Source organism: Ursus americanus, chromosome 20 (assembly GCF_024610735.1).
Source record: "Ursus americanus isolate L20-20 chromosome 20, mUrsAme1.1.p, whole genome shotgun sequence".
In the NCBI taxonomy this organism is placed as follows: Eukaryota; Metazoa; Chordata; class Mammalia; order Carnivora; family Ursidae; genus Ursus; species Ursus americanus.
In genome coordinates this window covers 19,758,794-19,785,274 of record NC_142146.1, presented here as the reverse complement: position 1 = coordinate 19,785,274, position 26,481 = coordinate 19,758,794, and the positions used below count along the sequence as shown (strand labels likewise).

At 39.4% G+C, this 26,481-nt stretch overlaps 1 protein-coding gene across 16 annotated transcripts in view; it reads right to left on the bottom strand.

The window, feature by feature from the left end:
* The window catches only part of THRB (thyroid hormone receptor beta), a 379,102-nt gene that overhangs the window by 224,048 nt on the left and 128,573 nt on the right, over positions 1 to 26,481 (bottom strand). Inside the window, exon 1 of one of the 16 annotated variants that reach the window (XM_045791640.2) lies at positions 16,586 to 20,131. The exons of the other annotated variants lie outside the window; for them this stretch is intronic. Within the exon in view, the coding sequence (XP_045647596.1) occupies positions 16,586 to 16,604 (19 nt within the window). The 5' untranslated portion in view covers positions 16,605 to 20,131. Of the gene's footprint in view, positions 1 to 16,585; positions 20,132 to 26,481 lie in introns of those variants that run through there. 16 annotated transcript variants of the gene reach the window in all.

Here is a 26,481-nt window from a genome sequence, read left to right as displayed (position 1 = left end):
GAAGTTGGCACAATTTCCCGTGACTGCTCCCAATTAATGCAAATTGGAGGTTAAAGGATAAATAAAGTTCCTTTAACTTGGTTTATTAATACGTTATTTATAAACGGCTCTTTACTTGCTCAATTTCTTTTTCAGTCAGTAACTATGTACAAATGAACCACACCGAACAAATGAGCGAATACACCATGGGCATTTTATTGCAAAGTTTTTGTTGTGAAAGAGTTAATATGGCAAAAAAATTAATGTCATCTGTCTGTCTGTCTTATTTGTCTATCTCTTTAGTCTCAGTTCTCTCATCAAATCTTATGAAGTCTGAGATGGACTATATTGCACTGTAATCTACATTCTTCACAGCTCCCTTTTGTCATGTAATTTTGCACTAAAGACATTGAATCTAGTTTACCGTCTGTCCCCTTTGAGTCTGGTTTTGGTCATGTGACTTGCTTTGGCCAGTGGAATGTTAGCAGGTACGCTGCTTGTAGAAGTCTGAAAAAGTTCTTGTTATGCTTTTGTGTTTTCTCTTGCTCCTCTGTGACTGCCATAGGAAGATGCCTCAGCTAGCCTGTCATGGTTGAGAAACACGGGATGAAGTTGACTCATGTCAGCTGTCTCTGCCAAGGCTATCCTGGATCAGCCTAGACTAGTCAGGCCGTGTAAGTACGGGAGCCGAGGCAAGACCAGCAGAGCCACCAAGCTGACCTAGAGCTAACACATATGAAGGAGTGGGCCCAGCTGGAAGTTGAAGAACCACCCAGCTGACCCTGAGACTTGTGAATCTATAAACGCCAATTGTGTCTAACTATTGAGTTTTGAGGTAATTTGTTACTACCCCAAGTAACCCTATTCCATGCTATTGTGTACTAGATAACTGATACGGGACATACATCTGCTTCACTTAAAAACAAAAAAAAAGATGCCCACCAGAAGATGGTTTAAAATTAGGTAATAAAATTCAACAAATATCCACCAAATGAGCGGTATCATTCAAGGTTCAACGGGGAAAACACGAATTGGTCAAGCATTTAAACAGAAGGACTACAATGTCGGAAATTCATCACGTGGGTGAAGGGAAAGATGTAAAGGCCAATGGGAGAACGAGGCATCCAGGAGCTGAACACCGGCAAGAAATCCTTGAGCTACGGGGCAAAAAAGAGCATCAGTACTGGAGCCCTGGGGCCAAGGCCACCCAGCAGAAGCTCACAGGGCCTCTCTAGTTGGAGCTGAAGCCCTAGGGTTGAGACACAGCCTTCATCTAAGATACTGTGGGAGGCAGAGAGTGTGGGAAAGAAATACCCTGGCTTCTCTCTTCCTTCGGCCTTCCATCTCCCTCCAGGGCTTTCCAAGTCTTGAACCCAAATGCTGGCCAACTGGACTTAGGGACTGGGCCAACACAATGCTCAGGGGCAAGCCTCTCAGTAATGCAAGGGGAGGATCTGAAGGCAAAGGGGAAATACATCACCACGATGTGCAAGACACTATACGAGGCGTTACTCAGTGCTGAGGGCTACATCTGCAGAATACTGAGAATCAGAAAGACTGGGCTTGAAGGTTAGAAAGGGCCTGAGTAGTTACAAAGTGAGGGAGAGGATGTTCCGGTAGCAGCAACTGTGGAAGCAAAGTGCTGGCAGTATTGGGGAAAAGAGCAGGTGTGCTGGTTCGGCTTAGAAGGTCGTGTATTGGGGAGGAGGAGACAGGGGTGGGGAGGGCGCTATGGGGCTACAAAAGTGAGAGCTTGAAGGAGTCTGGATTCCAATCAGACTGCACTTCTGTTCTGAAGACAGCAGGAAATAAGATGGTTCTGAGCAGAGAGTAACACGATCCAAATTGTGCGTTAGGAATGTTACTCTCCTAGAGATTGGAGGGATGCATAGATTGGAAGGAGACAAAAGACTAGGGGTTTTTAATTAAGTGCAGACCTCAGAGAATTCACAACCCTTCTGAACAAACTGGCAGGTGTTTGGGTAAGTGTTCAGTTTTCTGAGAGATGGTACGCAGCTTTCACATGGCCTTCAGTGGAGCCCATGATCCCCGATCCTATCAAAAATTATAAGCACCAGCAGCAGGGAAGCGATCTAGAAAGCTCCTATAAATAGTTCTTTTAATGACGATCAAAAATGTAACAGTGGCAGTGGTAATGGAAGAAGTAAACAGACAGACATTTATGAGGTACTATCTAAACAATCTAGATGAATATGAGAATGAGAGATGCTAAAAGGTTTAACTTTGGGCTAGATCTGCCTGCTATTCCTTTCCCTCCCCCTATAAAACAGAGAAAAGCAATCCATGCATCCAAGATGTTCATCACAGATATCACTAATCAAATGCAACCTTTCCTTATTGCTGAGTCAATACAACAAGGATGACGTACCAATGAATGGGTATATTTGGCAGAACATATTATATATTGATATGATCTGTGTATATGTATTATATGCATATTTCCCACATTTGGGAAACTTATATACAGTTGGGCCACCAGCTAGATCTTACCTGAATTCATGAGTCTACTTAATGTTAACTCAAAGCAATTAACACAGATTTAAGTAGAGCTGAATCAGGGGGAAAAAACTTTGATTTTATTATGAAATTATCATCATAAAATTTTGAAATCAACACGTTCTTACCATCAACTACTAGCAACTTCACTGGTAAATTCTTAGCCCCAGTCACAGGCAAGGAGGTGTATAGTATTACCATGAGCTATCCTCTTGTCAGTCTGGTGACCTTTGGTTTGGTATTTGAATGGCACTATGGTGGTTTTCTCACCTTGGGGCATTTTCTAGCTGCCATTTGAAAAGACGTGTCATTACCAGAGTTACTTTCTATATAGGACCATAATAAAGGCAGATTCAGATAAGCCAGATTATTTTCTACTTGGAGTTTTTTGTTTTGTTTTGTTTTTTAAAGGAGATGGAAGTTTATTGACTACACTACAAGGGAACAGCAGGCAAGACAGCAAAGGAGAAACTGCCTGCCCTTTTTCTACTTGGAGTTTTGATCAGCAAGAAGATATTTACCGTCCATGTCAATAAAAAGACTTTCTCTGCTCACCTCAACCCCAAACCCCAAAGTCTGATCTGTTCAATTCCAAGCAACTTTTGGAAAATTGTCTATATACAAAAATATTCCTAGGGAAAAAAAAACCCATCTCTAAATGTAAAAAATTTCTGGCAGTAATTATTTGACCATGACCCACAATAAAAAGTATGTTTTAATCTGCAACACATGTACATACATATAGATGTGTGTGTATGTATCTAACTAAAACAACAGTTCTACAAAATAATATTCTTACTTTTGTGTTGCATTTGGACGTTTTCTATTCCATTCAACTCTACCCTATTCTATTCTATTGTATATACTATTTCATTAAAGAAAAGTTAGTAATGACCTGCTAAATTGATTTCATTACCCTCTAATAGGGCACAGCCCACCGTTTGAAAAACATTACTGTAGCAAAATGACTAAAGTACGCTAGCTTTATTCACCAATGTAAACATATTCACAAAAGACCAATCCTGAGCAACTGCAAGGGAAAAAAATCTCTTGGCTCTCTCCCTGGCAGCCTGGATGAAGCCAAGGTTTGCTGGGCCAACTTTTGTACTTCGTGGTTGACAATGACTGCAAACTGAAAGGCAGAGATCAAATCCTCACTCTCCTTCTCGACACATCTCTTCCGCTGGGTAATTTATACTGTGCAAGTATCAAGCTATTCAATTTTGCTGTCATTTACTGTTCTTTTTCCAACAGCAATGGAAACACAGGATCGGTTTACTGTTGTCTCTCTTTGGTAGAATTAGATTATTCTCCCTCCTGCCCCCTTAAACAAAGATGGCATTCATCACTGCAGAGAACCACCCCCGGAGGATCTCCAAACAAAGCATGGCAGGGAAACCGCTACCCATGAAGGAGCAATAGCAGAAGCTGGGCATCGAGGCTGTCAGTCCAGGTGCTATACCAGAACGAACTTTGTAATGATTCTTTTGATTGAGTGAACACAACCGTAATTGGAGCAACATAATTAACAGTAATAACAAACAATGAAAGAGACAGTAAAAGGCTATATATCTCCAAATCCAGTGGTATCTACCAAAAGAAAGCTATTTATTAAAAACAATTAAAATCCATTTTCTCTTTCTAAAAGCAAAAAAATAAACAAATATACAAAGTCATAATCAGAGATCCTTTGGAGGCTTTCTTGCCTGTATTCTGGTATTGGAATATTCTTTCTTACACGTGACTTCTTTGACATTCATTCACCTTGATATTCACCTGCTTACTGTGTACCCTCCCCCACACCTTTACTCATTCAACTAGTAAAACATTAGTGAGTGCATTAAAAGCCTGACCTTTTTCAGGTTCTTTTATTAAGCATTTCTACTTCTTAGAATTTATCTTAAATAGACGATTATGGCTACATAGAAAGCTATAATGACAAAGATGTTCATGTGGTATTATTTATAATGGCAAAAGACTCAAAGGATACAATTAATTGCTAGAAGTTGTAATCTTCAGGTGGTTGGATTATTGGTGATTTAAATTTTACTCTGTATACCCACCTATATTTTCCAAATTTTCCCAAATAAAAAGAAAATAAAAGATTAAAACTAACACATCTGTGCTTAGTACTGAGACACTGGTGAATCTCCAGGTAGAAGATTTTCACCGGGCCAAAGAAGAACATATGTGATCATGTCCTGAGACACCCTCTAGTATCTACCTCACTTCCTCAATGGTAAAACGGGCCTGTGCTTAGAACAGTGTCTGGCACATATAAACATAAGTGTTAGCTGTTATTGTTATTATTATACTGGTCCAGGAAAGTGGAAGACCTTTTTTTTTTTTTTTTTTTAGTTTCATGCTGAACCCAATGCAAAAGCCCAGGAAAAAATGGGTTTGTTCCAAATGTCCTCAAATTTATGCTCTGCATTTGGAGAATCAAAATGGGGCATAAGGAAACTTTTGGTGGTAATGGATATGTTCATTATATTGATTGTGGTGAAATATACATATGTCAAAATCTACCAAATTATATATTTTACATACACTCAGTTTATTTTATATCAATAAGACCTCAATAAAGTTGTTTAAAAATGAAGACAAAAATGAAGACTTTTTCAGAAAAGCACTCCTAAGAGAATTTTCTACCCGCAAACCAATGTTAAAAAAAAAATATATATATACACATATATATATATATATATTAAAATAATATTAGGTAGAAGGACAAAAAAATCAAGATGGGAACTTGGAAATATAGGAAAGTAAGCAAATCCACAGAGTGGAAGATTTCAATGTACCTCTCTCAGTAACTGGTAGAATGTTCTTTTTAAGATGAGTTAGGATATAGATCTGGATAATGTGATTACTAAATTTTACTTAATCTATTTAGAACATTGTGGCCAATAACCATAGAATACACAGACTGTATATTAAACATTTACCAAAATTTACCATGTTTTGGGCAAAAGTAAATCTGGAAAAATTCCAAAGATCAAAAATCATATAGAATACATTCTCTGACCACAGAGGAATTAAGCTAGAAATGGATAATAAAACAATAACTAAAAAAAATCACAAATGTTTGAAATTAAGCTGTATACTTCTAATTACCTCATGGGTTAAGGTAAAGCACAATGAAAATCAAACAAGGTTATGAAGCAAAATATGAAGAAAACATGACATATCAAAATGTGTAAGCTGCTTGGGGCATCTGGGTGGCTCAGTTGGTTACGTGACCAACTCTTGGTTTTGGCTCAGGTCATGATCTTGGGGTCCTGGGACTGAGTCCTGTGTCAGGCTCCGTGCTCAGCAGAGAGTCTGCTGGTTCGTTTCCTGCCCCCTCTGCCCCTCCCCCTTGCACGTGTGTTCTCTCTCGCGCGATGGTGCACACACACACTCTCTAATAAACAGATAAATAAAGTCTAAAAAAAATGTGTAAGCTGCAGCTAAAAGTGTCCTTGGAGGGAAATGCACATACTTAAATGCATCTATTAGGAAAAAAGGAAGCCTGAAAATGAATGACTTAAATATCTATCTCATCAAGTCATAAAGACAATACCAAGTTAAACAAAGTGGAAGGAAAAATAATAATTAGAAATTAAAGATATGGAAAACAGGGATGTAATAGAGAAAATAATCCAAGCCAAAAATTTCTTCTTGAAAAATACTAACAAAAGCCTGTAGCCAGGTTAATCAAGAAAAAAGATGAGGAGTAAAAAATTACAAATATGGAATTAAAAAGGGCATCACTATAAGGTTTTAGAGACCTTAAAAAGATAAGAACACCTTATGGCAGCATTTGAAAATATTGATGAAATGGATAAACTACCAAAAAAATTTGCCCAAACAGGAAAACAATAATGCAAATGTGAATAGTCCTATATCCTTTGAGAAACTGACTTTTTTGTACTAAAAATTTCCTCACAAAATATTCTCCAGGACTGAACTGCTTTATTGGCGAATTTTACCACACACTTAAGGGAACACCACACCAATCATACATAGTTCATTCATAATATAGAAAAAGAGGGATCATGTCTCAATTCATTGTATGAAACTCATTTTATGAGGTCAACATAGTCTTGATTCCATAACTCAGCAAGAATATTACAAAAAATAACCTTACAAACTAATATCCCATATGAATTTAGGAGAAAATACTAAACAAAATATTAGCAAACTGAATCCTGAGATGCTTTTAAGTGATACCACATTATGAGCAAGAGGAATTTATTCTGGAAATAGAATATTGGTTTAATATTGGAAAATCAATGTAAAGCATCCTATTAACAAAAAAGTGGAAAAAAGCATGTGATTATCTCAATGGATATGGGAAAAAAGCATTTGCTATCATTCAAATCTCTTCACGATAAAAGCTCTCAGCAAACTAGGATTGGAAGGAAAATTTCTCAATCTGATAAAACCTATAACAAACATCTCACTTAATGATAAATATTGAAAGTTTGCTCTTAGACTAGGGAACATTCAAGATACCTTCCATAGCCATCTCTATTAAACATTAGGCTAGAGGTCCTAGCTACTGCAATAAGGAAAAAAAAAAAAAGATTGAACAAAAAGAAGAGATAAAACCACAATTATTCTCTGACATTATGATTTGTATGAGAAAACCCAAAATATCTACAAAGAAAATATTAAAACTAATAAGTGAATTTAGCAGGGTCACTGGATATAGGCTCAACATACAAAATTCAATTGGATTGCTGTGTAGCAACAATTAACAGAGAATAAAATTCAGTAAATTATAACATTCATATTAGCATAAAAATATAAAATTTCTAAAAATTAAATCTAATAAAAAGATATGAGAGGCCTCTACACAGAAAACTACACAAACTTACTGAAAATAAAAAAAGGTGAGAGTGCACAATTACAGATTGGAAGACTCAATATTGTAAAGATATTTCGATTCTCCCCAAATTAGTTCAATACAATCCCTATCAAAGTCACATAAGTACTTTTTAGTGGATGTTAATAAACTAATTCTAAAATTTATGAGGAAAAGCAATGAGCCAAGAAGGCAACATTGAGAAAGAACATGTGAGGAATTAATACTATCAGTTTCAGTACTATGGATCTACATTAACTAACATTAACTAACTAGTTAATCTACATTAACTAACATAACATGCCATTGACACAAGGATAAACAAATCAAAAGAGAGTCCGGAAACAGACCCACCCTTATATTACCAGTGATCATTAAAGATGATAATGCATTGCAGCAAGAAAGGGGTGGCATTGATTAAATAGTGGTATTGTCACTGACTTCACATGACACAGAAAAACCAATTCCAGGTAGATTGTTGGTCTAAATGTAACATAGGTAGGGGCGCCTGGGTAGCTCAGTCATTAAGCGTCTGCCTTCAGCTCAGGGTGTGATCCCAGAGTCCTGGGATCGAGCCCCACATCAGGCTCCTCTGCTGGGAGCCTGCTTCTTCCTCTCCCACTCCCCCTGCCTGTGTTCCCTCTCTCGCTGGCTGTCTCTCTCTCTGTCAAAAAAATAAAATAAAATCTTAAAAAAAAAATGTAACATAGGTAAACATATTAATGATTTTTAGGTAACAAAGTTTTTCTTGAACAGGACACGAAGACACTAGCAGTAAAGGAAAAAGGACATAAAAAAGAAACAAAATAAAAACAGAAATGAACAACAAATAAAGGAAAAATAAGTAATTAGATTATAGTTAGAAATTTCTGCTCACCATTATAAGAGCGAGAAGTGAAAAATAATATTTGCAATATATATGGCTGACAAAGGAATCATATTCAGAATACATATAAAGCTCCTCTAAATCCATAATAAAAAGGGTAATCCAAATAAAAATAGACAAAGACTATCTCACAGGAGAGGATATTCATGGGCAAACAAGCATGTAAAAAAGTGCTCAACCTCCTCCTTATTTATCAAAGAAATGCAAATTTAAAACACAAGGAAGTATCTAAATACTTCCAGATAGCTAAATATCTGGATATCCAAATACCAGATAGCTAAGATCAAAAATACTGCCAATACCCAGTGCTGGAGAAGACAGGGAGAAGTGGGAAGTCTTATACACCGCTGGTGAGACTACCATCACTTCGACTATTCTACAGTATCTCTTGAAACTGAATATATGGGTATGAACCCGTAATTCTGTCCTCAAAGCCAATGGAAGTATATACACATGTTCAGTAATAACCCATCCAAAAATGTCCAGAGCTGCATTTTTCACAGCCAAGAGCTGGAAACAATTAAAATGTTCATCATAGTGGAATGAAGAAAAAGTTGTAATATGTACACAATGGAATATAAATCACCAGTGATGGAATACCTCACAAACATAATATTGAACAAAATAAGTCAGACACAGAAATGCATTCTACGTGAGCCTTTTACATAAAGTTCAAAACAAAGCAATATAATCTCTAGTTTTAGAATTCAGGATAGTTCTGTCTTTGGGGGAGAGCATGAATGGGGACATGAGAGTGTGTCCTTCCTGTCAGTTTCCATTTCATGATCTAAGTAGTGGTTCCATGTGTGTATACACTTTGTGAAAACTTATCAAGCTGTATGTGAATGATTTGTATACTTAATTGCAACACATTCATGGTCCATGAAACCATCTTGGTAAATGACCGCATTTTTAATAGAATGTATATATGTGTTTTAATGGAATGTATATGCATGTTCTGCTTCAAAGCATAAGTTTATTTATGAAAACTTTAAGAAATATCACATGTGTGTTTCCTACTTAGTATTAATAAAAACACAGACACGGTAAGAACGATGATAGGACCTCAAGCATACTTCAGGGGAAATCTCAGACCTCTTGCAGAGTGTAGAGCAATGCTGTCACCTATATTGGGTGAGGGAAGGGAGGAGGCTGAAAAAACAGCTTTAAGTTACCCGGGTTTTCTGTAAAGGAGTTGTGGAGTATGTTAGTCACTTTTTCTCTTTGTGAAGAATAGGGAAAATTGTTTTTCTTGCAGGAAATGAGCAGCAAAAATTGTGTAACTAATGTGTTCCCTCTTCTCATTGGCTTCTAGAAAACTCAGCCCTAGATGTGTGCATACTTGTAGGACAGTGTTTTTCACATTTTCTTTTACCTTGGCCATGATAAGAAATACATTTTGTATCATGACCCAACACACAAACACACATATAAATTTGAAACATACATTTTTAGTAAATAATGCCCTTACTTTGTGCAATGCCCTGTGATATTTTCTATTCTACTCTGTTCTAACTTTCACATCCTATTTCATTAAAAATGGTTGACCACTTACTAGATGGAGTCATGGACCATTAATGTGCTACAACTAAGTTTGAGAATCACGTCCAGAGTTCCTGACAACTATTAGGCATTCAATAAAACGCAATTCAGTGAATAATGGTATACATTTTGCATATTAACCTAACCTCCAGCTTGTTTTTAGTGCCTACCCTTGTTTTCCTTTGCCTTCTTGTTCTTTTTCTTTTCTAACTTATGTTAATGTATTATAGCGTACGTATCTTTATAAGTTGTCATAATCTTTTCCAGAACAAGTCCTTAAGGCTTTCAAAGTCACATTGTAAATCAGTCAGAGCAAAGCCAGGAGAGAAAAGTCCTCCAAAGTGCCTGTTTGTGCTTCTCTGGGAACAGGAAGCTCTTTACCTGTAAGAGAGCCACTTCCTGTCCCACCACTGTAACAATGTCTGCGGCACCAGTGCACATGAAAGCAGATGGCAACTGTGACGAAGTGACAGGAGCTCACCTCTACCCTTACAGGGGACCACATAGACTCTGCTTTCCATGAAGTTCTCTTGCATTTCCGACAGCTGGGAGAGACAGAGCCAGCTCATTCTGAGAAACACAAAGGCACTTTTTGAAAGAGGAACAAAGGGTTCTGCCATTGACTGTGAAGAATGGTGTGAGCATCTATGTGCGTCGCTGTGATAAAGGAGTTCATGGTCTTGAGTTTCCTTTATCTCTCTTTCCAGGGTATAAAGTCTTCCTCAGGTCATTGAAACTGTGTCTACAGAAGAGCTAGCAAACATGTTGGAAGGAACTACTCTGGGCATGTGAGAATAAACTTTATCTTTCTGATGCAGGAACAAATTTCACCTTAATAAAACTTTGATTTTAAAATTCTGTCCTATTGAACAAAACTTTCTCTACAAAAAGGTCTTGGATCACTTTTGGGCAAAGTGCCATCCCGGCTTATTTTCCACACCCAACGAAAGGAAAACATGGTTTGGGCCCACCGCTATGGTTCAACTTGGTAATGGGGTCCTTGTGAGGATGAGGTTGTGGGCAAAAGAGGAATGTGAACCTGATTGGTCATTCCTTTAGCAAAAAAGAGTCACAAATGACAAGGAATTTAACAGGGCTGAAATGGATCACTTCTTTTCTAGGAAATGGATCCTAAGCTTTATTTCTACTTTAGCTCTAAGAAAGCATGGATGCATCCAGGGAAACAACCAAAAAATACAGACTATGATTTTCAGGCATCGATGTCTACAGAAATATTTGTCTTAGTAGTATGAAAGCAGAAGCAGCCTGCAGGTTCCAAACTGGGTGGGAGTACTTTAGAAAGTAGTTGTGCAGCCAGTAAAGCTAGTACTTACAAATCACAACATGAGAAATACTCAAAATCACATGTTAAATAAAAAAGCAGTTCAAGAAACTATACACACATAATATGAATTCAACCATTTTTTAAGTCTAAGGGTGTATATTATATATGCATAGAGAAAGATTCATAGAAACACCCCCAAAATGTTAAGAGGAACTATAAACGATGACTAGCAAAATCAAGGATGAATATTAAATGTCTTTATTCTTTTTTTGTTTTTCAAAGTTTTCACCATAGGCACAGATTGCTTTTTACAACTAGATAAATAAAAGCCATTATAAAAAATGTAACCATGCATTTCTTTATAAATTCTAGTTTGTTCATTCATTGACTCATAAATATCTGGAAACTGTTCATTTTCTCTTTAATGACAACTTCAGGACTTAAATTTCTAGCTTAACACGGAGAAAGGGAAGACCGGATAGATCACTGAATCTTAAAGTAAAAGTGAAACATGGCTTCTTAGCCTCTGGACATACCTGCGTGAAGGAAGATCACATTTAAAAAAAAAACAACTCTTTTTCTTTTATACATATATTTTTCACACGGGCTGTACAGACGAATTTAAAACTGTGGTTTATAGGGTGTCTGGGTGGCTCTGTTGGTTAAGCAACTGCCTTCGGCTCAGGTCATGATCCTGGAGTCCCAGGATCGAGTCCTGCATCGGGCTCCCTGCTCAGCGAGGAGTCTACTTCTCCCTCTGGCCCTCCCCCATCTCATGCTCTTCCTCTCTCTCTCTCAAATAACTAAAATCTGAAAAAATAAAAAAATAAAAACAACAACAACAAAAACCCCTGTGCTTTATAAATAACATTAAAGGTTTAGATGGCCTTGGCATAAATCCCCAGTCCTGCAGCAACGAATGTTGTCCAGCCAGCTACAGGCAAAAGTGAGCAAGAGAATAATCTCTATAGCTCTTTGAAAAGGAAATGAAGGCAGTACAAAGAAATGAGGCTGCCGTGTTCAAGCTAAGACCATACGGTAGTCACAATTATTTTAGCAGGCACGCCAGCCCACATGCTAAAGCATCTCCATTTTTCATGTGGTTTCCAGTTACTTTGTCACTTTTCTGAACCATGCCTGTTGGTGTGGGATACCATGAAAGGCTCACCGTTGCACTGGCAGGTGCAGAGGGGAAGAGTTCAGGAAAATCTGTTTTATCATTTATTTCTGACTTTATATATTTGACATATCATTCCATATTGCAAAAAAGAAACGAGAAACCCTAATATAAAACCTTGACTAGCAAGCCACTTAATTAATTAAGAAGTTTATCTCCAAAAAATTCTTAACTTAAATAAAGCACAATCTTACAAAGCAAGTCAATGTAGCAAATTATACACACTGAGACTTTGGCAATGAAGCTCCTGCAACCCCTTGCTAAGCTTTGCTAAATTTTTAAAACCTATTTCTCAGTGACATGGACGGGTACAGCACCTACGATACGGCAGTCTTACGCCCTGCTCTCAAAGTTTCTAAGCAGGGAGTTTTAAGGGAACTTCAGATGCTATCACAAATTGCATAGAAACATGTTTACTTTGGAAAAACACGTGAAGCATAAAGAGCCGCTAGGATTTACCCATTGGGTTTTCTGGTTTTAATGGGAAGTTAAACTTCTTCAACACCTTGGAACATCTTCCAGCCTTTAGGCTAAGACTTTTACTGCTGATTGGAAACTGACATTCGGCCCATAATGATGTGATCTGTCTGGGTGTCTGAGCTCAAAGACAGGATTATAGTGTCAACCAGTGAGTAAAAGTGAAGGAAGCCAAACTTCCAGGTTAGGTAAAGACTTTGGTTTGGGCATAAGACTACAAATCCCCAATGGCTGTGAAGACTTCCATGCTCATCTATCCTCCCATGTGCACACCCCAGGCAGTGCCAAGCCCACTACATGGAAGCTCTGGGGGGTTCTCAGTGATTCTTGACGGGGGGTAAGATCACAAAAGGCTCAAGATCTAAGGGTCAGGGATTTCTCTGTAAGTCCACACTGATACGAATAAATACATGGATAAATAAATGAACAGGAGAAAAGTGAAGGCTCTTCTTCAGAGTAGAATGAGAACTAATAAATACAGAAGGAATGATGGAGTTGGAAAACCATCACTGGGTGCTAACATTAGTGGCTAAACGTTTGAGGAGGAAAATAGTATTTGTATAATTTCAAGGTGTCACCTTACCCAAGCGATCAGACTCACAGTACCAATAGTGGAATAAGCTGACATCATATATTTCCTGATACAATGCACTGAGAAGGACACAAGGTTTTCATTGTGATATCCCTTCCTTCCAAAAATAAACTACCTGAATCCAATTTTGAGGAAACATCAGAAATCCAAGCTGAGAGGCATTCCATGAAAGAACTGACCTGTACCCTCCAAAAAATGTCAAGATCAAGAAATATCAAGGCTGAGGAATCGTTCCAGAATAGAGAAGCTCAAGGAGGCAAACACATGCAGCAAGCTATTCTGGAATGGATCCCAACGGGGGAAAAATTGCTATCAAGAATATTGTTGGGCAATTGGCAAAATCTGAATATGGAATATCGATTGATAGGATCGTATCATTGTTGGATTTCCTAGGTTTAATAACTATATTGTGATTATGTAGGAGATTGGCCTTGTTCTTAGGAAATGTGTGCTGAAGCGTTGAGGAGTGAGGGCAAAAAAAGACAGCAAGATGGGGAACAGAGATTTAATGGTACAGAAACACCATTTTCTCCACTCTGGAATTCCTCCCCCAGCCCCATCGGAGAGTAGGGGTGAGGTCGACTGGGAAGTGAGGCTCTGTACATTCAGCGGGAGGGAGAAAGGATGCGCACAAGATACACACACACACACACACACACACACACACACACACACACACCCATTCCAGGGGCTGCTTGGGGATCTGGGAGAGCTTCTATAATCTCAAGAGTCTTATTGTGAAAACTCCTAAACTTTAGCTTTGTGACTGGCATTGCTGCTTTCTGGGATGAGGGGAATGATGGTGTTTCTCATAATTTATTTGTTCGTTTGCATTTGATACTTGGCTTGAAGATGAAACTCTGACGACATCTGTCCCAGGAATCTATGATCTGCAGGGCTTCACCAAGACCTGTTTCCCTGTCCCTTCCACTTTAGGGCAACTCTCGAACATACTGCAAGGTGAATGTCATTTGCCCCCGTGGCAGGCTTGTTCAGAGGGTTTGTTTAGAATAGGTTGCATTTGCTAGCACAGTTTTGACACCACGGTGAATTTTATGGGAATAAAATGCTTTTTTTTTTAAAGATTTTATTTATTTAATTGACAGAGAGAGACACAGCGAGAGAGGGAACACAAGCAGGGGGAGTGGGAGAGGAAGAAGCAGGCTCCCAGTGGAGGAGCCTGATGTGGGGCTCGATCCCAGGACCCTGGGATCACACCCTGGGCCGAAGGCAGACACTTAACAACTGAGCCACCCAGACGCCCCATAAAACGCTCTTTGGACCATGGTCAACTGCAAGTTAAGCAGTCAGAAAACTGGGACTATGGCAAAAAGAAAACCAGAACTTGAAAGTTAATCTATCTTCAAATCCAGACACATGTCAAAAGCCTCTTTTAATCAATAATTTATATACTAGTTAATCTAGACTATGTGGGAATCTTGTTAAAATTCAGATTCTGACTCAAGGGCTCTGACTGGAGCCTGAGATTCTGCATTTCTTACACGGAGGTGCCAAGGCTGCTGGCCTGCCTCTCAAAGACCAAGGTTTTCAGTAGCACACGATTTTAGCACCTTCAACCAGAGAAGTGAGGTATTATGAGGCCCATTTTTATGGTGAGAAAACTGGGGCTCAGTGTGACCAAATAAGGTTTCCCAAGGTACCAAGGCAAGTGGGTGAGAAGTAGAATTTAAGCTCAGGCCTCTTCCACTCATTCACCATATTGCCGGGTCAAGGTCCCCCTCCCCTCCTCAGGTGCCTGGAAGAGCACCAGCACGGCCCTTGGTCACATGCCCTACATGACAAGCAGTCCTCAGCGACACCGACAGCCGGTGGGTCCCTAATCTTTTTGGGGAGTCATACATCCCTTTGAGAACCTAACACAGCATCTCTGTGTTTGTTGCTGCTTTGATTTAATTCCAGAAATTGCTCTCGCGTGCGTCTACCTTTCTAGATCCAGTCCTGCGAGGTTTACGGACCCCCTCGAAGTCTACCTGTGAACTCCGCTGAGAAGAACTGATGCAAAGGCCTCAGGAGGATGCCAGAGATCTCACAAGGCTTAAGTACTCCACACCTGGTGGCCTTTTAACCACCAAAGTGGCCTTTAACCCTTCAGTGGCCCTCACCCCAACTTCCAGAGGGATGTGAAAAGGGGCATTCTTCTCTTGCCCGTTATTCAAGCACCTCCAAGCTGTGACTATTGCTGAGGTAAGTTCTTAAAAGGAGTTTTTACAACTCAGCCAAAATAACTTGCATCCTTATACAATAAATAACTCTGACCCTGCCACTTCAAGATGATCGCATTAATAAAAATTCAACTCAATGTGATTTCATGGTCAAAAAGTCATTAGAAGGGCGAGTCAGATATGATGGTGTAAATTGAAAATGCAAACAAGAAAAAACAAACACAGACATACGTGAGGCTTTCCTTATCCTGAGCTCACATCAGGTGCCCTACAGCAAAGCCCGGCTCTGATCGCCACAATCCCAAGACATTTCTTCTTGGGAAATGGGGTCCAGGAACAGAAAGACATAGAATAAATTATCCTTTGGCAATATAGAGAGCTTTATACTTAAAGAATTTCAGCATCCAGCTACTATTCTCAGTGACTCATTGCGAATAATTTAACCAAAATATAAGGCTCTTGCTTGCTTTGTAGCACTTGGCCTAAAAATTGAAATCAAACAAAATGGGCTGGTAGCCCTGAATCCATTTTATAGTTTTGTTTTTCTTCTAGCTGCTTTCATGTTTGTTTGTTTTTTTTTTTAAGATTTTATTTATTTATTCGACAGAGATAGAGACAGCCAGCGAGAGAGGGAACACAAGCAGGGGGAGTGGGAGAGGAAGAAGCAGGCTCATAGCAGAGGAGCCTGATGTGGGGCTCGATCCCGTAACGCCGGGATCACGCCCTGAGCCGAAGGCAGACGCTTAACCGCTGTGCCACCCAGGCGCCCTTATGTTTGTTTTTTTTAATCTTAGTAGAAAATAGTATACAAAGAACATCAATATTTCAGGTTTGAAATCTCAGAGCTTAAAGGAATGTTTAAAGATAATTTCATTTAAATTCCTCTTCTTTACAGTTGGGGAAAGCAAGAAGCAGAAAGGTGAAGTGACTTTTTCAGTCTTAAACTTGTGCCAGGACTGGAATTCCTGTATCTCTTGCTGTTAGAATAGAGATGAAACAAGGTGTAACTTAAACTTTTTTTTAAAGTTCAAGAGTATACCGTGGAAAGCAAATATCCCTAGAGCTAACGGCCTTGGTAAAGTCTGAGTTACTCACCCAGAAATGTTCCTCCCATTCACATGCACGTGTATCTATTATTTTCATAGAAGAAGGATCATATTACAAGTGGATCTTGCTCATTCAGTTTGCTTCTTCATTTGAACTCCTTTCATAGTGCTACGTTCAAATGTGCTCTCTTCTCCTAAATGGGTTACATAGTCTCCCACTGAATTTATTCCATTTATAATTTACTAAACCATTTCCCTAATGATGTACTTTAAGGTTGCTTGCTGTTCTTGGTACTACTTAACGATTGAATATATTTTAACTGCATACATCTTTTCATACACGTCTCTCACTTGTTTCTTTTTCTGGAAACTTCCTATTTTAGCGACTCCTTCCCCTCTCGCTTTGCTTTCGTTTCCTCGGCTTCGTTTGGTCACTACCTGAAATGGCATGTATTTGCATATTCATTTTTTGTCATTTGTATCTGCCTACTAGAACGGAAGTCCCTTGGATAAAGAACTCACTTTATTCACTGCTGTGATCTCAGCACACAGAATAACGACGGGCTCCTAGCAGGTGCTCAGTAAATACGTAATGAATAAATGAATGCATGCTTTGCACATTTTACTATCTGATAAGTGGTCTTTTTCTTATTGATTCATAAGAGTTTTTTATAGAGTAGCTAAACGAGCCTTCATTTGTCATTTGTGTTACTACTGTATTTTCCAGGGTGGTGTTTGTTATTTGACTTTGCGGAGGAAATTTTTCTTTTTTGCATTTAAAGAAATGTTCAATTATTATATACTCACATTAACATCTGTCCTTTATGGCTTTTGGGCTTCATGTCTTGCTTAGAAAGGCCTTGTGCAGTCCAGAGTTATTTTTAAAAACTCGTCTGGTACTTTCATGGTTTGTTTTTACACTGGAATCTTTGATTCGTTTGGAATTTATTTTGGCTTAAGTAGTGGCTATGTATTCAACTTTGTTATTTTTTCCCCAATAGTTAGCCAGTTGACCCAACATTAATTAAAGAATGATCTGTCCTCTTCTCATTGTTCTGAATGCCATTTTATTGTATACCAAATTCCCATAAATAGTTACCTCTATCTCTGGTCTCGATTCTGCTAATTTGCCTACCTTTTCCTGTGTTGGTACTAATTTATCTTAATTCCCTTTGCTTTATGGTGTATTTTAACATCTGAGTAAGACTGGGCCCTCCTCTTTGTCCTCTTTTTGCCATAACTTTCCTATCAACTCTCACATCATTGTCTTCCCATAAGAGCATCAGAAAGCTACTGAACCAAGCAAACCCTCCGTCCAAAAAATTCTATTTTTTTAAGATCGATTACTTTTTGGATTAATTTAGGAAGAAATGGCATTGATACAAGAACCCAGCTTTCTTGGCTTTTGAATGTCCTTTATGTTCTCTCAACTTCCTTGACACACACAAATAAAATTTAACTGTCTTCAGTGGGAAGAGTTAAGAGGACTCTTCTACCAAAAGTAAAACTATTTCTTTTCCAGTTATCCATTGATGTGAAGCAACCCATCCCAAAAGTTAGGGCATAGAACAATATTTTATTACATCTCTCGATTTTGTAGGTTGAACATTCAAGCAGGGCTTGGTTATGCTTCTGCTTTCTTGTATGGTTTGCTTGTTTGCTTTCATGTACTGTTAATTGAGGACACTCAGGGACATTCAGCTAGTGGCTGGGCTGGCCTAGAGGGACAAGACAGCTTCATTCCTGGGCATGACATCTTAGCAGGGTGGCAGGAAGGCTGAGCTCAGCTGGGACTATCTCCTACATGTACCTGGGTGTGGCCTCTTTAGCAGGGCAGCTTCGGGTAGCTGGAATTCCGAGAAGGTGGCTCAGGACCGGAGAGGGAATCTTCCAGAGAACAAAGAAGAAGCTGCATGGCTTTCTGTATTCAGCATGGTCTCAGAAGTCACATCGTGTCTTTTCCACCATACGCTACTGGTCAAAATGGCTACAAACCCACCGAAATTCCGCCTCTTGTGGGGAGAAGGTCAAAGAATTTGTAGTCCTGTTTTAAAGCCATATCTTCTACTAGTAGAAAACTAGATGATTTCCCCACATTAGTTTAATTACTTATGACTTTTCTCCATTATTCTTTCTACTTCCATCATTTCTGCCTCTGGAAACACTGACATGATGCAGAACTGGAAAGTATGTCGTTTTCGAAATGAAATTTTCAGTCGAGCTGCATTCTGTGCCAGTGTACAAGGGGACAGCCACGCCCTCGGCAGGCCTGGCTTTCTTCCTCCGTGCTTCCTGCCTCCTCCTCCTCCTGGCCACTGGACAGCTTGCTGCTGTCTCTACCCGAAGGCGGCAGGAGCACAGAAAGTCAACTCTAATTTGTCAGTTTTTAAAAACTTGTTATTTGGCAGCAATTTTGCATAAAGGCAGAAAGGAAATTAAAATGAAAAGTACATGTTTTGAGGATTAATAGTGAAACCCAACCAGTTATTATAAAGAACACGAGGGATGACTGTTCTTTTTATTGATCCATGGCCTTATTTCAAAGACCCCTAAAGAGAGGCCCTGGTAATTCCCTGTACATCTTCCTCAACCATCCCCTTCTCATCTAAATTCCAACGATCACAGCAGCATACACTGAATATCTATTGTTCTAGGCACTTCATATATGCTTACTATCGTACTGAGCCCCAACAGCACTTCGAGGGTGGGAACTGTTGTGACCATAACAAGAACACGACTGCTCAGTGATGAACTGAGTCGTGCAATGCTCACAGAGCTAAAGTGTAGCACATTACTCCCCACATCTTGCTGCACACAATGCGGTCCCCTTCCTAAAGGCATCAGTATCACCTGGGAACTTGTTAGAACCTCAGACCCCAGCCCAGACCTAGTGCATCAAGAGCCCCAGGTGATGCATATTCCTTTTAAAGTTCCAGAAGCACAGCTGTGTACCCCAGGGTCCGCAATGATTCTGAGCACTGGAATCCCACAAGGGAGCTTTAAAAGTACTGATTTCTGAGTTCCTTTCTCCTTTCTCAACTCCAATCTCGTTGGTCTGGGGTGCAACCTGGGCACTGGGGTTTTTCAAAGCTCTTCATGTGGTTTCAATATTCAGCAAAGTTAGAACTAGTGCTCGATGTGGCTCATCGGTACAAAGCATATCTTATATCTTGTATGTTTGCTTCTCATCATTTTTATACGTGTTCGATGTCTGCAACATGAATATATTTTTTATATCAACTCTCTTTCCAGGGTGGCTTCTTGCCCGAAATATGAATTCCATCATCTTGACAGAATATGAACCGCTGTTGTTATTGTTGAAAATGGTGCTTTAATTGGTCTGGCATGGGGCTGGGGGATCGGTATTTTTGAAAAAGGGCCTCATGTGATTCTATTGTGCAGTCAAGGTTGAACACCACTGGGTTGGCTCCTACGGCTCCAGCTGATGGTTGCTATGGAGAAATTTGGGTGGAGGAGCGCCAAATGTTCTGATTTTTGAAGAAGAAACTTAAAACCCAGACTTTTATAATAAATATTGTCAACAAATCCAGATTTTTGAAAAGCCGCATGTAAGTAAAATAAATCACATCTGCAGGCTGTTTGTGTGTGTGTGTGTGTGTGTGTGTGCACATGTTTGTATGTGTCTGTCTGTACGTGTGTGTCTATTAAGGGATATAACATGCTTGATAGATTTAAAGTCACTTGCTTGGAGGTCCGCGACCCCCCAAAGTCTGATTATTATAAATGCCATCACTACTGATACCTTGGGAGAAAAAAAGCCAGAATCATTGCATAAAAAGGAGTCACAGTATCGTTTCTGACAATGTATATAACACACAGCCCAAGCTAGAGATTGTCAAACCTTGCAGAATGAGAAGCTGTGCCTAACTTTGTGTTCTACGCAACGCCTGGCTATGCCAACAGAACCAGGGAATGTGTAACAAGAGGGGGCAGGAGGCATTCTGAGGTTCCGGAAAGAGCCACTGTGTAAGGACAAGGCACTATTGTCATGATTTCCACCCACGGCCTGAGCACCATTTAGTGACGAAGCAAAACCAAGAAAAGGAGACTCAAGAAGAAAAGTGGGGACCAGAAATAAAGGTGCATACAGGAAATATGGCGAGAAAAAAAGTTTTCCATCTGGTTTCCACACCACTGGGGGCTCCTCACATCTGAACTCATTTGCCTGGACTAATAAATAGTGGGGGCTTCCCCGAAACCATGGTGGGGTGGTTGAGGTACTGGGGACTTGAGACACGTAGCTGATGAGGTTCTGAGCAATGCCCCGGTTGTGAATTAGCTGATGTAATTTGGGTGCAAGGTGATAGAAGGCTCTGAATCTAAGGGCATTATTGCATTTGTCTCATGGTGTTTAAGGGGTCGGAGGCAGCATCAACATCAAAATAAATAATGATGATGATGATGGTGATGATGACGATGATGACATTACCATCACTGATAATAGTAGCAGTGATAATTACCAAATGCTCACGATGGGCCATGCACTGTGCTAAATGTCTCACATGTTGTATCTTATTCATCCTCAACACAGCGACCACACTGATTCTTTTATAAGAGAAGGCAGGTCTTGCCTTCCTCTTCTTAAGACCTTTCAGTGGCTCCCATTTTCCTAAGTGTAAGGGACAAAATCCCTTCAACCACCTGCAGAGGCCTACCTCCATCAACTGCCCATTTCCCTTTCCTACTCGTTATCTCTCTGACCATCCCCTCTGGCTTCCGGAAACTTCTGCTGCTCCTCAAACATGAAGCCTCTGCACTGTGTGCCTGAGGTAGAAATTCTTGTCCCAGAAAGCAAGCTTCATTCCCGTCACCTTCTCAGGGAGGCCTTCTCAGACCGGTCTCAGACCAGCTTCTTACTCCTACATCCCCCCTTTTTCTTTCATTCTCTCCATTCTGACATCCAATATTTTGCTCATTGATTTTAATTTTTACTTTCCTTCATCCATTGGAAGTTATGCTTCATGAAAGCAGAGATTCTCTTTTATTTTGTTCATTTATGTATTTTTAGCGCCTAGAAAATGCTGGGCACACAGCCGGCACTTGAGAAATACTTTTGGAATGGGTGAATAAATGGATTTAATCCTTGCAGCAACCCTAAAAGATAGGTGCTATAATTATCTTGCTTTAACAAATGCTGAGCATGAAGTTTAAAGATATCGCATTTGCCCAAGATCACAAGTGAGAAGCTGGTAGGCAGGAGACATAAACGTAGGACCACCTTGACATTACAGCTCATAAAAATTTATGACCCACGGTATTGTCATTTTAACACTTTTGGACCTTTCTTGGGAAATCATAAATGCAACAGTTAGAATCTAGGAGTGGAGTTATATCATGTGTAGTTTGGACTAGGGCAATTACTGGGAGCCAATGAGAAAATGAAGGAAAAACCCCAAAGTCAACTATTTTTGTTTTCTATGGTTACAGTAATTTTTAATTTTTAGAGCAGTTGTATGATACCACTTCTTAGATAATTGTTTGTTGAGTAGATGGACCTTCTGAAGTATTATGGTGATGAGAAATAAATCAATGTTTAGCAAGTCCTATTTCCTGAGGGTGAGTAAGTCAAGGGCCACTTTGACTATAAACTGCTTAAGAATTTCATCCAGTGAGAGCCAAAGAATTTAGGAGTCCAAAGACACTGTAGGAAGTGACCCCATGTAATGCAAACATGTCCCCAGGACTCTGAAAGACTTTTGCAGAGAATGCACTGACTCGGTTTCTAAGACCACTCCAACATTCCCTCATTCAAAAATAAATTAGATAGAATTCAACTTCCACCAAACACAGGATTCCTGAGCTGGCTGAATGTGCCCGAAGTCTTGGGAGCACTTGGTAAATATTAAGCAATCTACTTAAGCCTGAGCTTTCAGTAGGTCAAAGTCCTTAGCCCGGACGGCATTCGTTTGTACTGTGTTTGGCCAAACCAAAAAGCCAAGTTCAAGGAAGAAGAGATTAAAACACTTTTTTTCTGGGGGGAAAAAAGAAGAAAGAAAGAAAGAAAGAAAGAAAGAAAGAAAGAAAGAAAGAAAGAAAGAAAGAAAGAAAGAAAGAAAGAAAGAGAAAGAAAAGAAAGAAGAAGTAATGTGTTCAAATGCCTTTTGAAAGCTGTCTGAAAAAAGATATATAAGCAGAAAACATTTTTTTGAAACTAAGTAATGAGCTTGATGGTTGAGATGTTTCTTAAATCTTAATATAATTTGAAGATAAATAAATCGCTGGCTTGACATTTTAAGCTCACTAATTTCAAATAACAAATTTTAGAATTTCCAGAAAAATGTAGTTTGCTACATGCGTGTGTATTTTGCTAGTGGAAAGGTCTGAATTTCCACACGCAGGACAGAGAAATTAGAAAAATGTGGCATTCTGCCTTCTAATATACATAAATGACCTTAAACAATTTGATATTACTTTCCACTCCTTACGTAAATTTCCCATTATCTCCTTTGTTACTAAGGATGGATGGAGTAAGGGAAATCACACAAGGCTCAATTCATGCATTCAGAATGACTGCTCGAAGTGCAAATATGAAAATTCCACCTGAGCCTTATTTGAAACCGAATAGATACTGGGTTCAGTTATGAAGGCTTTGCACTCTTAATGCAAATGTGTTTTTATTTAGGACTACTTGGCAAACCGATATTTGAAAAGCACAGGATGGAAGGAAACAAAAAACAACTCAAGGATAGATAGAGGGAAGCTTCGGAAACTGTCACAAGAGAGCATGAGTAACATGCACTCAGACACGTGTCAAAGTTACAGTGAAGTGTCCCCTCAGTCATCTGACCTATTATTGGAGTAATGACTCGACCGTGCCGACCTCAGCCAGTCACTGTGGCGGTTCAGGGTGGAAGGAAATTGCCTTTTCTAAATGTCTACTGTTTTTCAGACACTTCATATTTTAATAAAGCCAATAGCCTTCGAGATAGGACTTCCCACAAATTACTTCTAATCTTCACAATAATCCTATGAAGTAGATATTATTAACCCCATTTCACAGATGAGAAAACTGGGACTTGAAAGTTGAAATAAATTGTTCCATATTGAATTCAAACCTAGTTCTGATTCCAGAGCCCCCAATTTTTCTTCGCCACCTGCCCAAAAACAAGACTATAAATAATAACAAATAATTTTATGTGGCTTATACTGCTCCCTAAAGAAAGGGTTGCTGAGAACGTTCACACAAACAATTACAAAGACGACAATAAACAAGAGAGAACAGCCATGGAGGTTATACCTTTTAGGCCTTGAAAAACTCTATGAAAATATTTCAAATATTACAACAAAAATTTGTGTTGCTTCAGAGAAATAACAAATAAGCAAAATACATCATTTGGCAGTGAGATGATGGCTGACAGGGTCTCTGTATCAGGATGCCCAGTTTCCCTTATTTTAGCTACTCTGATATATCTGACTTCGGATATGTATAGAATAATGCCCCGAGTGAAGGCTTCTCCATCTCTAGCCTGTGAGAGATCAGCTGCCTCACTTAAAAACATTTCTAAGCCCTGTGTTTATAAGAAAAATCATTTACCTGTCACATTTATTAGCCTGACTATTTTCTATCCAAGAGCGTGACTTCCTGCTTCTTCACCAAGAGTTACTTGAAAGAGTGCGCCCCTCCAGCAAAGAGCCATTGCATCAGAACCTGGAGGTGCTCAGGAGTGTGCAGGAATTAGGCAGAGGGCAGAACGGGCACTCTGTCTGCCCATGTTTGGAAGCTGACAGACTGCAGAGAGGAAATGATGAATGCCACAGAGCCTGCAGCCAACTTTACGTCACTGGGCTTTATAAAAACAAATAAACTAAGGCTCTTCAACCGACTAGAACTGCTTAAACAACTTGAATAACGTGGCTGCTTGAGAAGGTCCTGGGAAGTTTAATCTTTGGCCTGTAGATAAAATACCTTGTAAAGAACAAACCCACAGATAGTCGTTATTATAATCTGGATTGCTACTTTGGGAATCACAAAGAAATAAGGCATTTGTAAACAAAATGATCAGTTGTCATATGAAGGTGGAAAAATTAATTTGATCTTCTTAATAATCTTAATTTTACTTTTAAGAGTTTAAACTTCAACAGCCTAAATATTGCATGGCACAGTTACTTTACAGGAGTCTCACGCAATAACACTGTACTTGTAATAACATTTGTACCCCTTAGGTCTTCTATTTCCTTCCTTAGTGACTATTTCATATGGCCCCTGGAAGCTCATGAGAAATCCAAATTCATTGAGAGTATATTTTTCTCCTCATCAATAATCTCCATATATTGGTAAAGCAAATAACTTTTGCCACACTTGGTAAACTTAGAAAGGAGAGAAAGAAATAAGTTTTAACAAGGGGTACTTTGACTTCAACAACATTTATTGGCTACAAACCTGTGTAATGCATTTGGGAGGTCAGAATTATTTGTTTACTTGGCTACTTCCAAAATTAATCAGGTACACATTATTGGCATATTAAAACCTAGTATTGCCTTTTCCAAACTAAAAAGCAAAATATGATTGACAAGTGTAGGGATACTTAAAATAAATGGGATGAAATGTTTGAAATTGGAACTGGTCTTAGAAAACCAGTCCGTGTAATTACACCCAAAGAGTTCCACCCTCATCCAGACGTGTCCGTCAATGTAGAGATTGGCCTTGAGGGACAACTCTATCCACGTCCAGTTTTGGGCAGCAGAGATATACGCAATGTGTCAATTGAAGAGCTAGCTATCAACCATATTGGAGTCAGAGCTGACTCAATCCATACAGAATAAACATCTTTCACTTGTCCTAATGCAGCCATTATCTTATCCTATCTTACATGCTGGTGACTTCCAGAGAAGTCCCAATCTAGACCCTAGCTGGGTGAGTTGGGGCAAGACAGAGTTTCTCTTCCACTTCAGCTTTACCCCTGAGCTTGCGGAAAGTCATGGCCAGCTGGCAGCACTGGTGGGAGAGAGAGGCTAAGGCCAATCTCTACTGCTTGCTTTCTTCACCCATATCTTTGCTCACCAACCTGTCAGTCTCTCTACTGCCTGGAAGCATGTGTGCTCTGATCATTTTAAGAGCCCAGAAGTGAGGTTTTTGTACTGCCACTCCTCAGGTCTTTCGTTTCATATTCATTATTTCTGTGAGTATACCACACCTGCCCTTTTTTAAATACCGTTAGTCAACATTTGCAGATTTGATGACACATTCATAATTCCTTCAGTGAACGTGTTCTGAGAACCAACTGTTTGCCAGGAAGTGAGCTGGGGACTGAGGATATAAAGCTGACTCAGATATAGAGTCCTTACCTTCAAAGAACTTTCAGCTTATGGGAAGGAAGGATATGGAACCATTCCAGAGAATTAGAAAACCTGCAGGCAGAGCTTAATAAAGACACTGAAGAGGGAGTGAACATTCACACCTGGGAAGAGCCCAGGGAAGCCTTCAAAACCAGCGTGGTGGTTCAACACCTGGTCAGCTCAGAGGAATAAATGGTAAAAACACTTTTATATATTAAACAAAGATGATAATGCTTTAGGTTGGAAACTGTAGTCAGGAGAGAAAAACTGTGGTCTTTATTAACCACACTGGGATTAACAGGGACAGGAAATAACTATCCCTTGGGCTTCTTTCCCCACAGGGTACATACCACCATTCAGGCTTGCTATACCTGGTTACTGTATAGTACAGAAGTTAGTCTTTGGGGTTGGGCTCAGACTGACCGGGTTCAAGTCCTGCTATGAGACAGCAGACAAGTTGCTTGAATTCCTGTTTTCTTGTCTGCAATAGCAACACTAAGGCATGTAACTTGCTCTGAAGAGTTCCACTTTTTTTTTTTTTTTTTTTTGAGAGAGCGCGCGCATGTGCACCAGGGCAGAGGGAAGGGGAGGGGCAAACGGAGAGGGAGAGAAAGAATTTTAAGCAGGCTCCATGCCCAGCACAGAGCC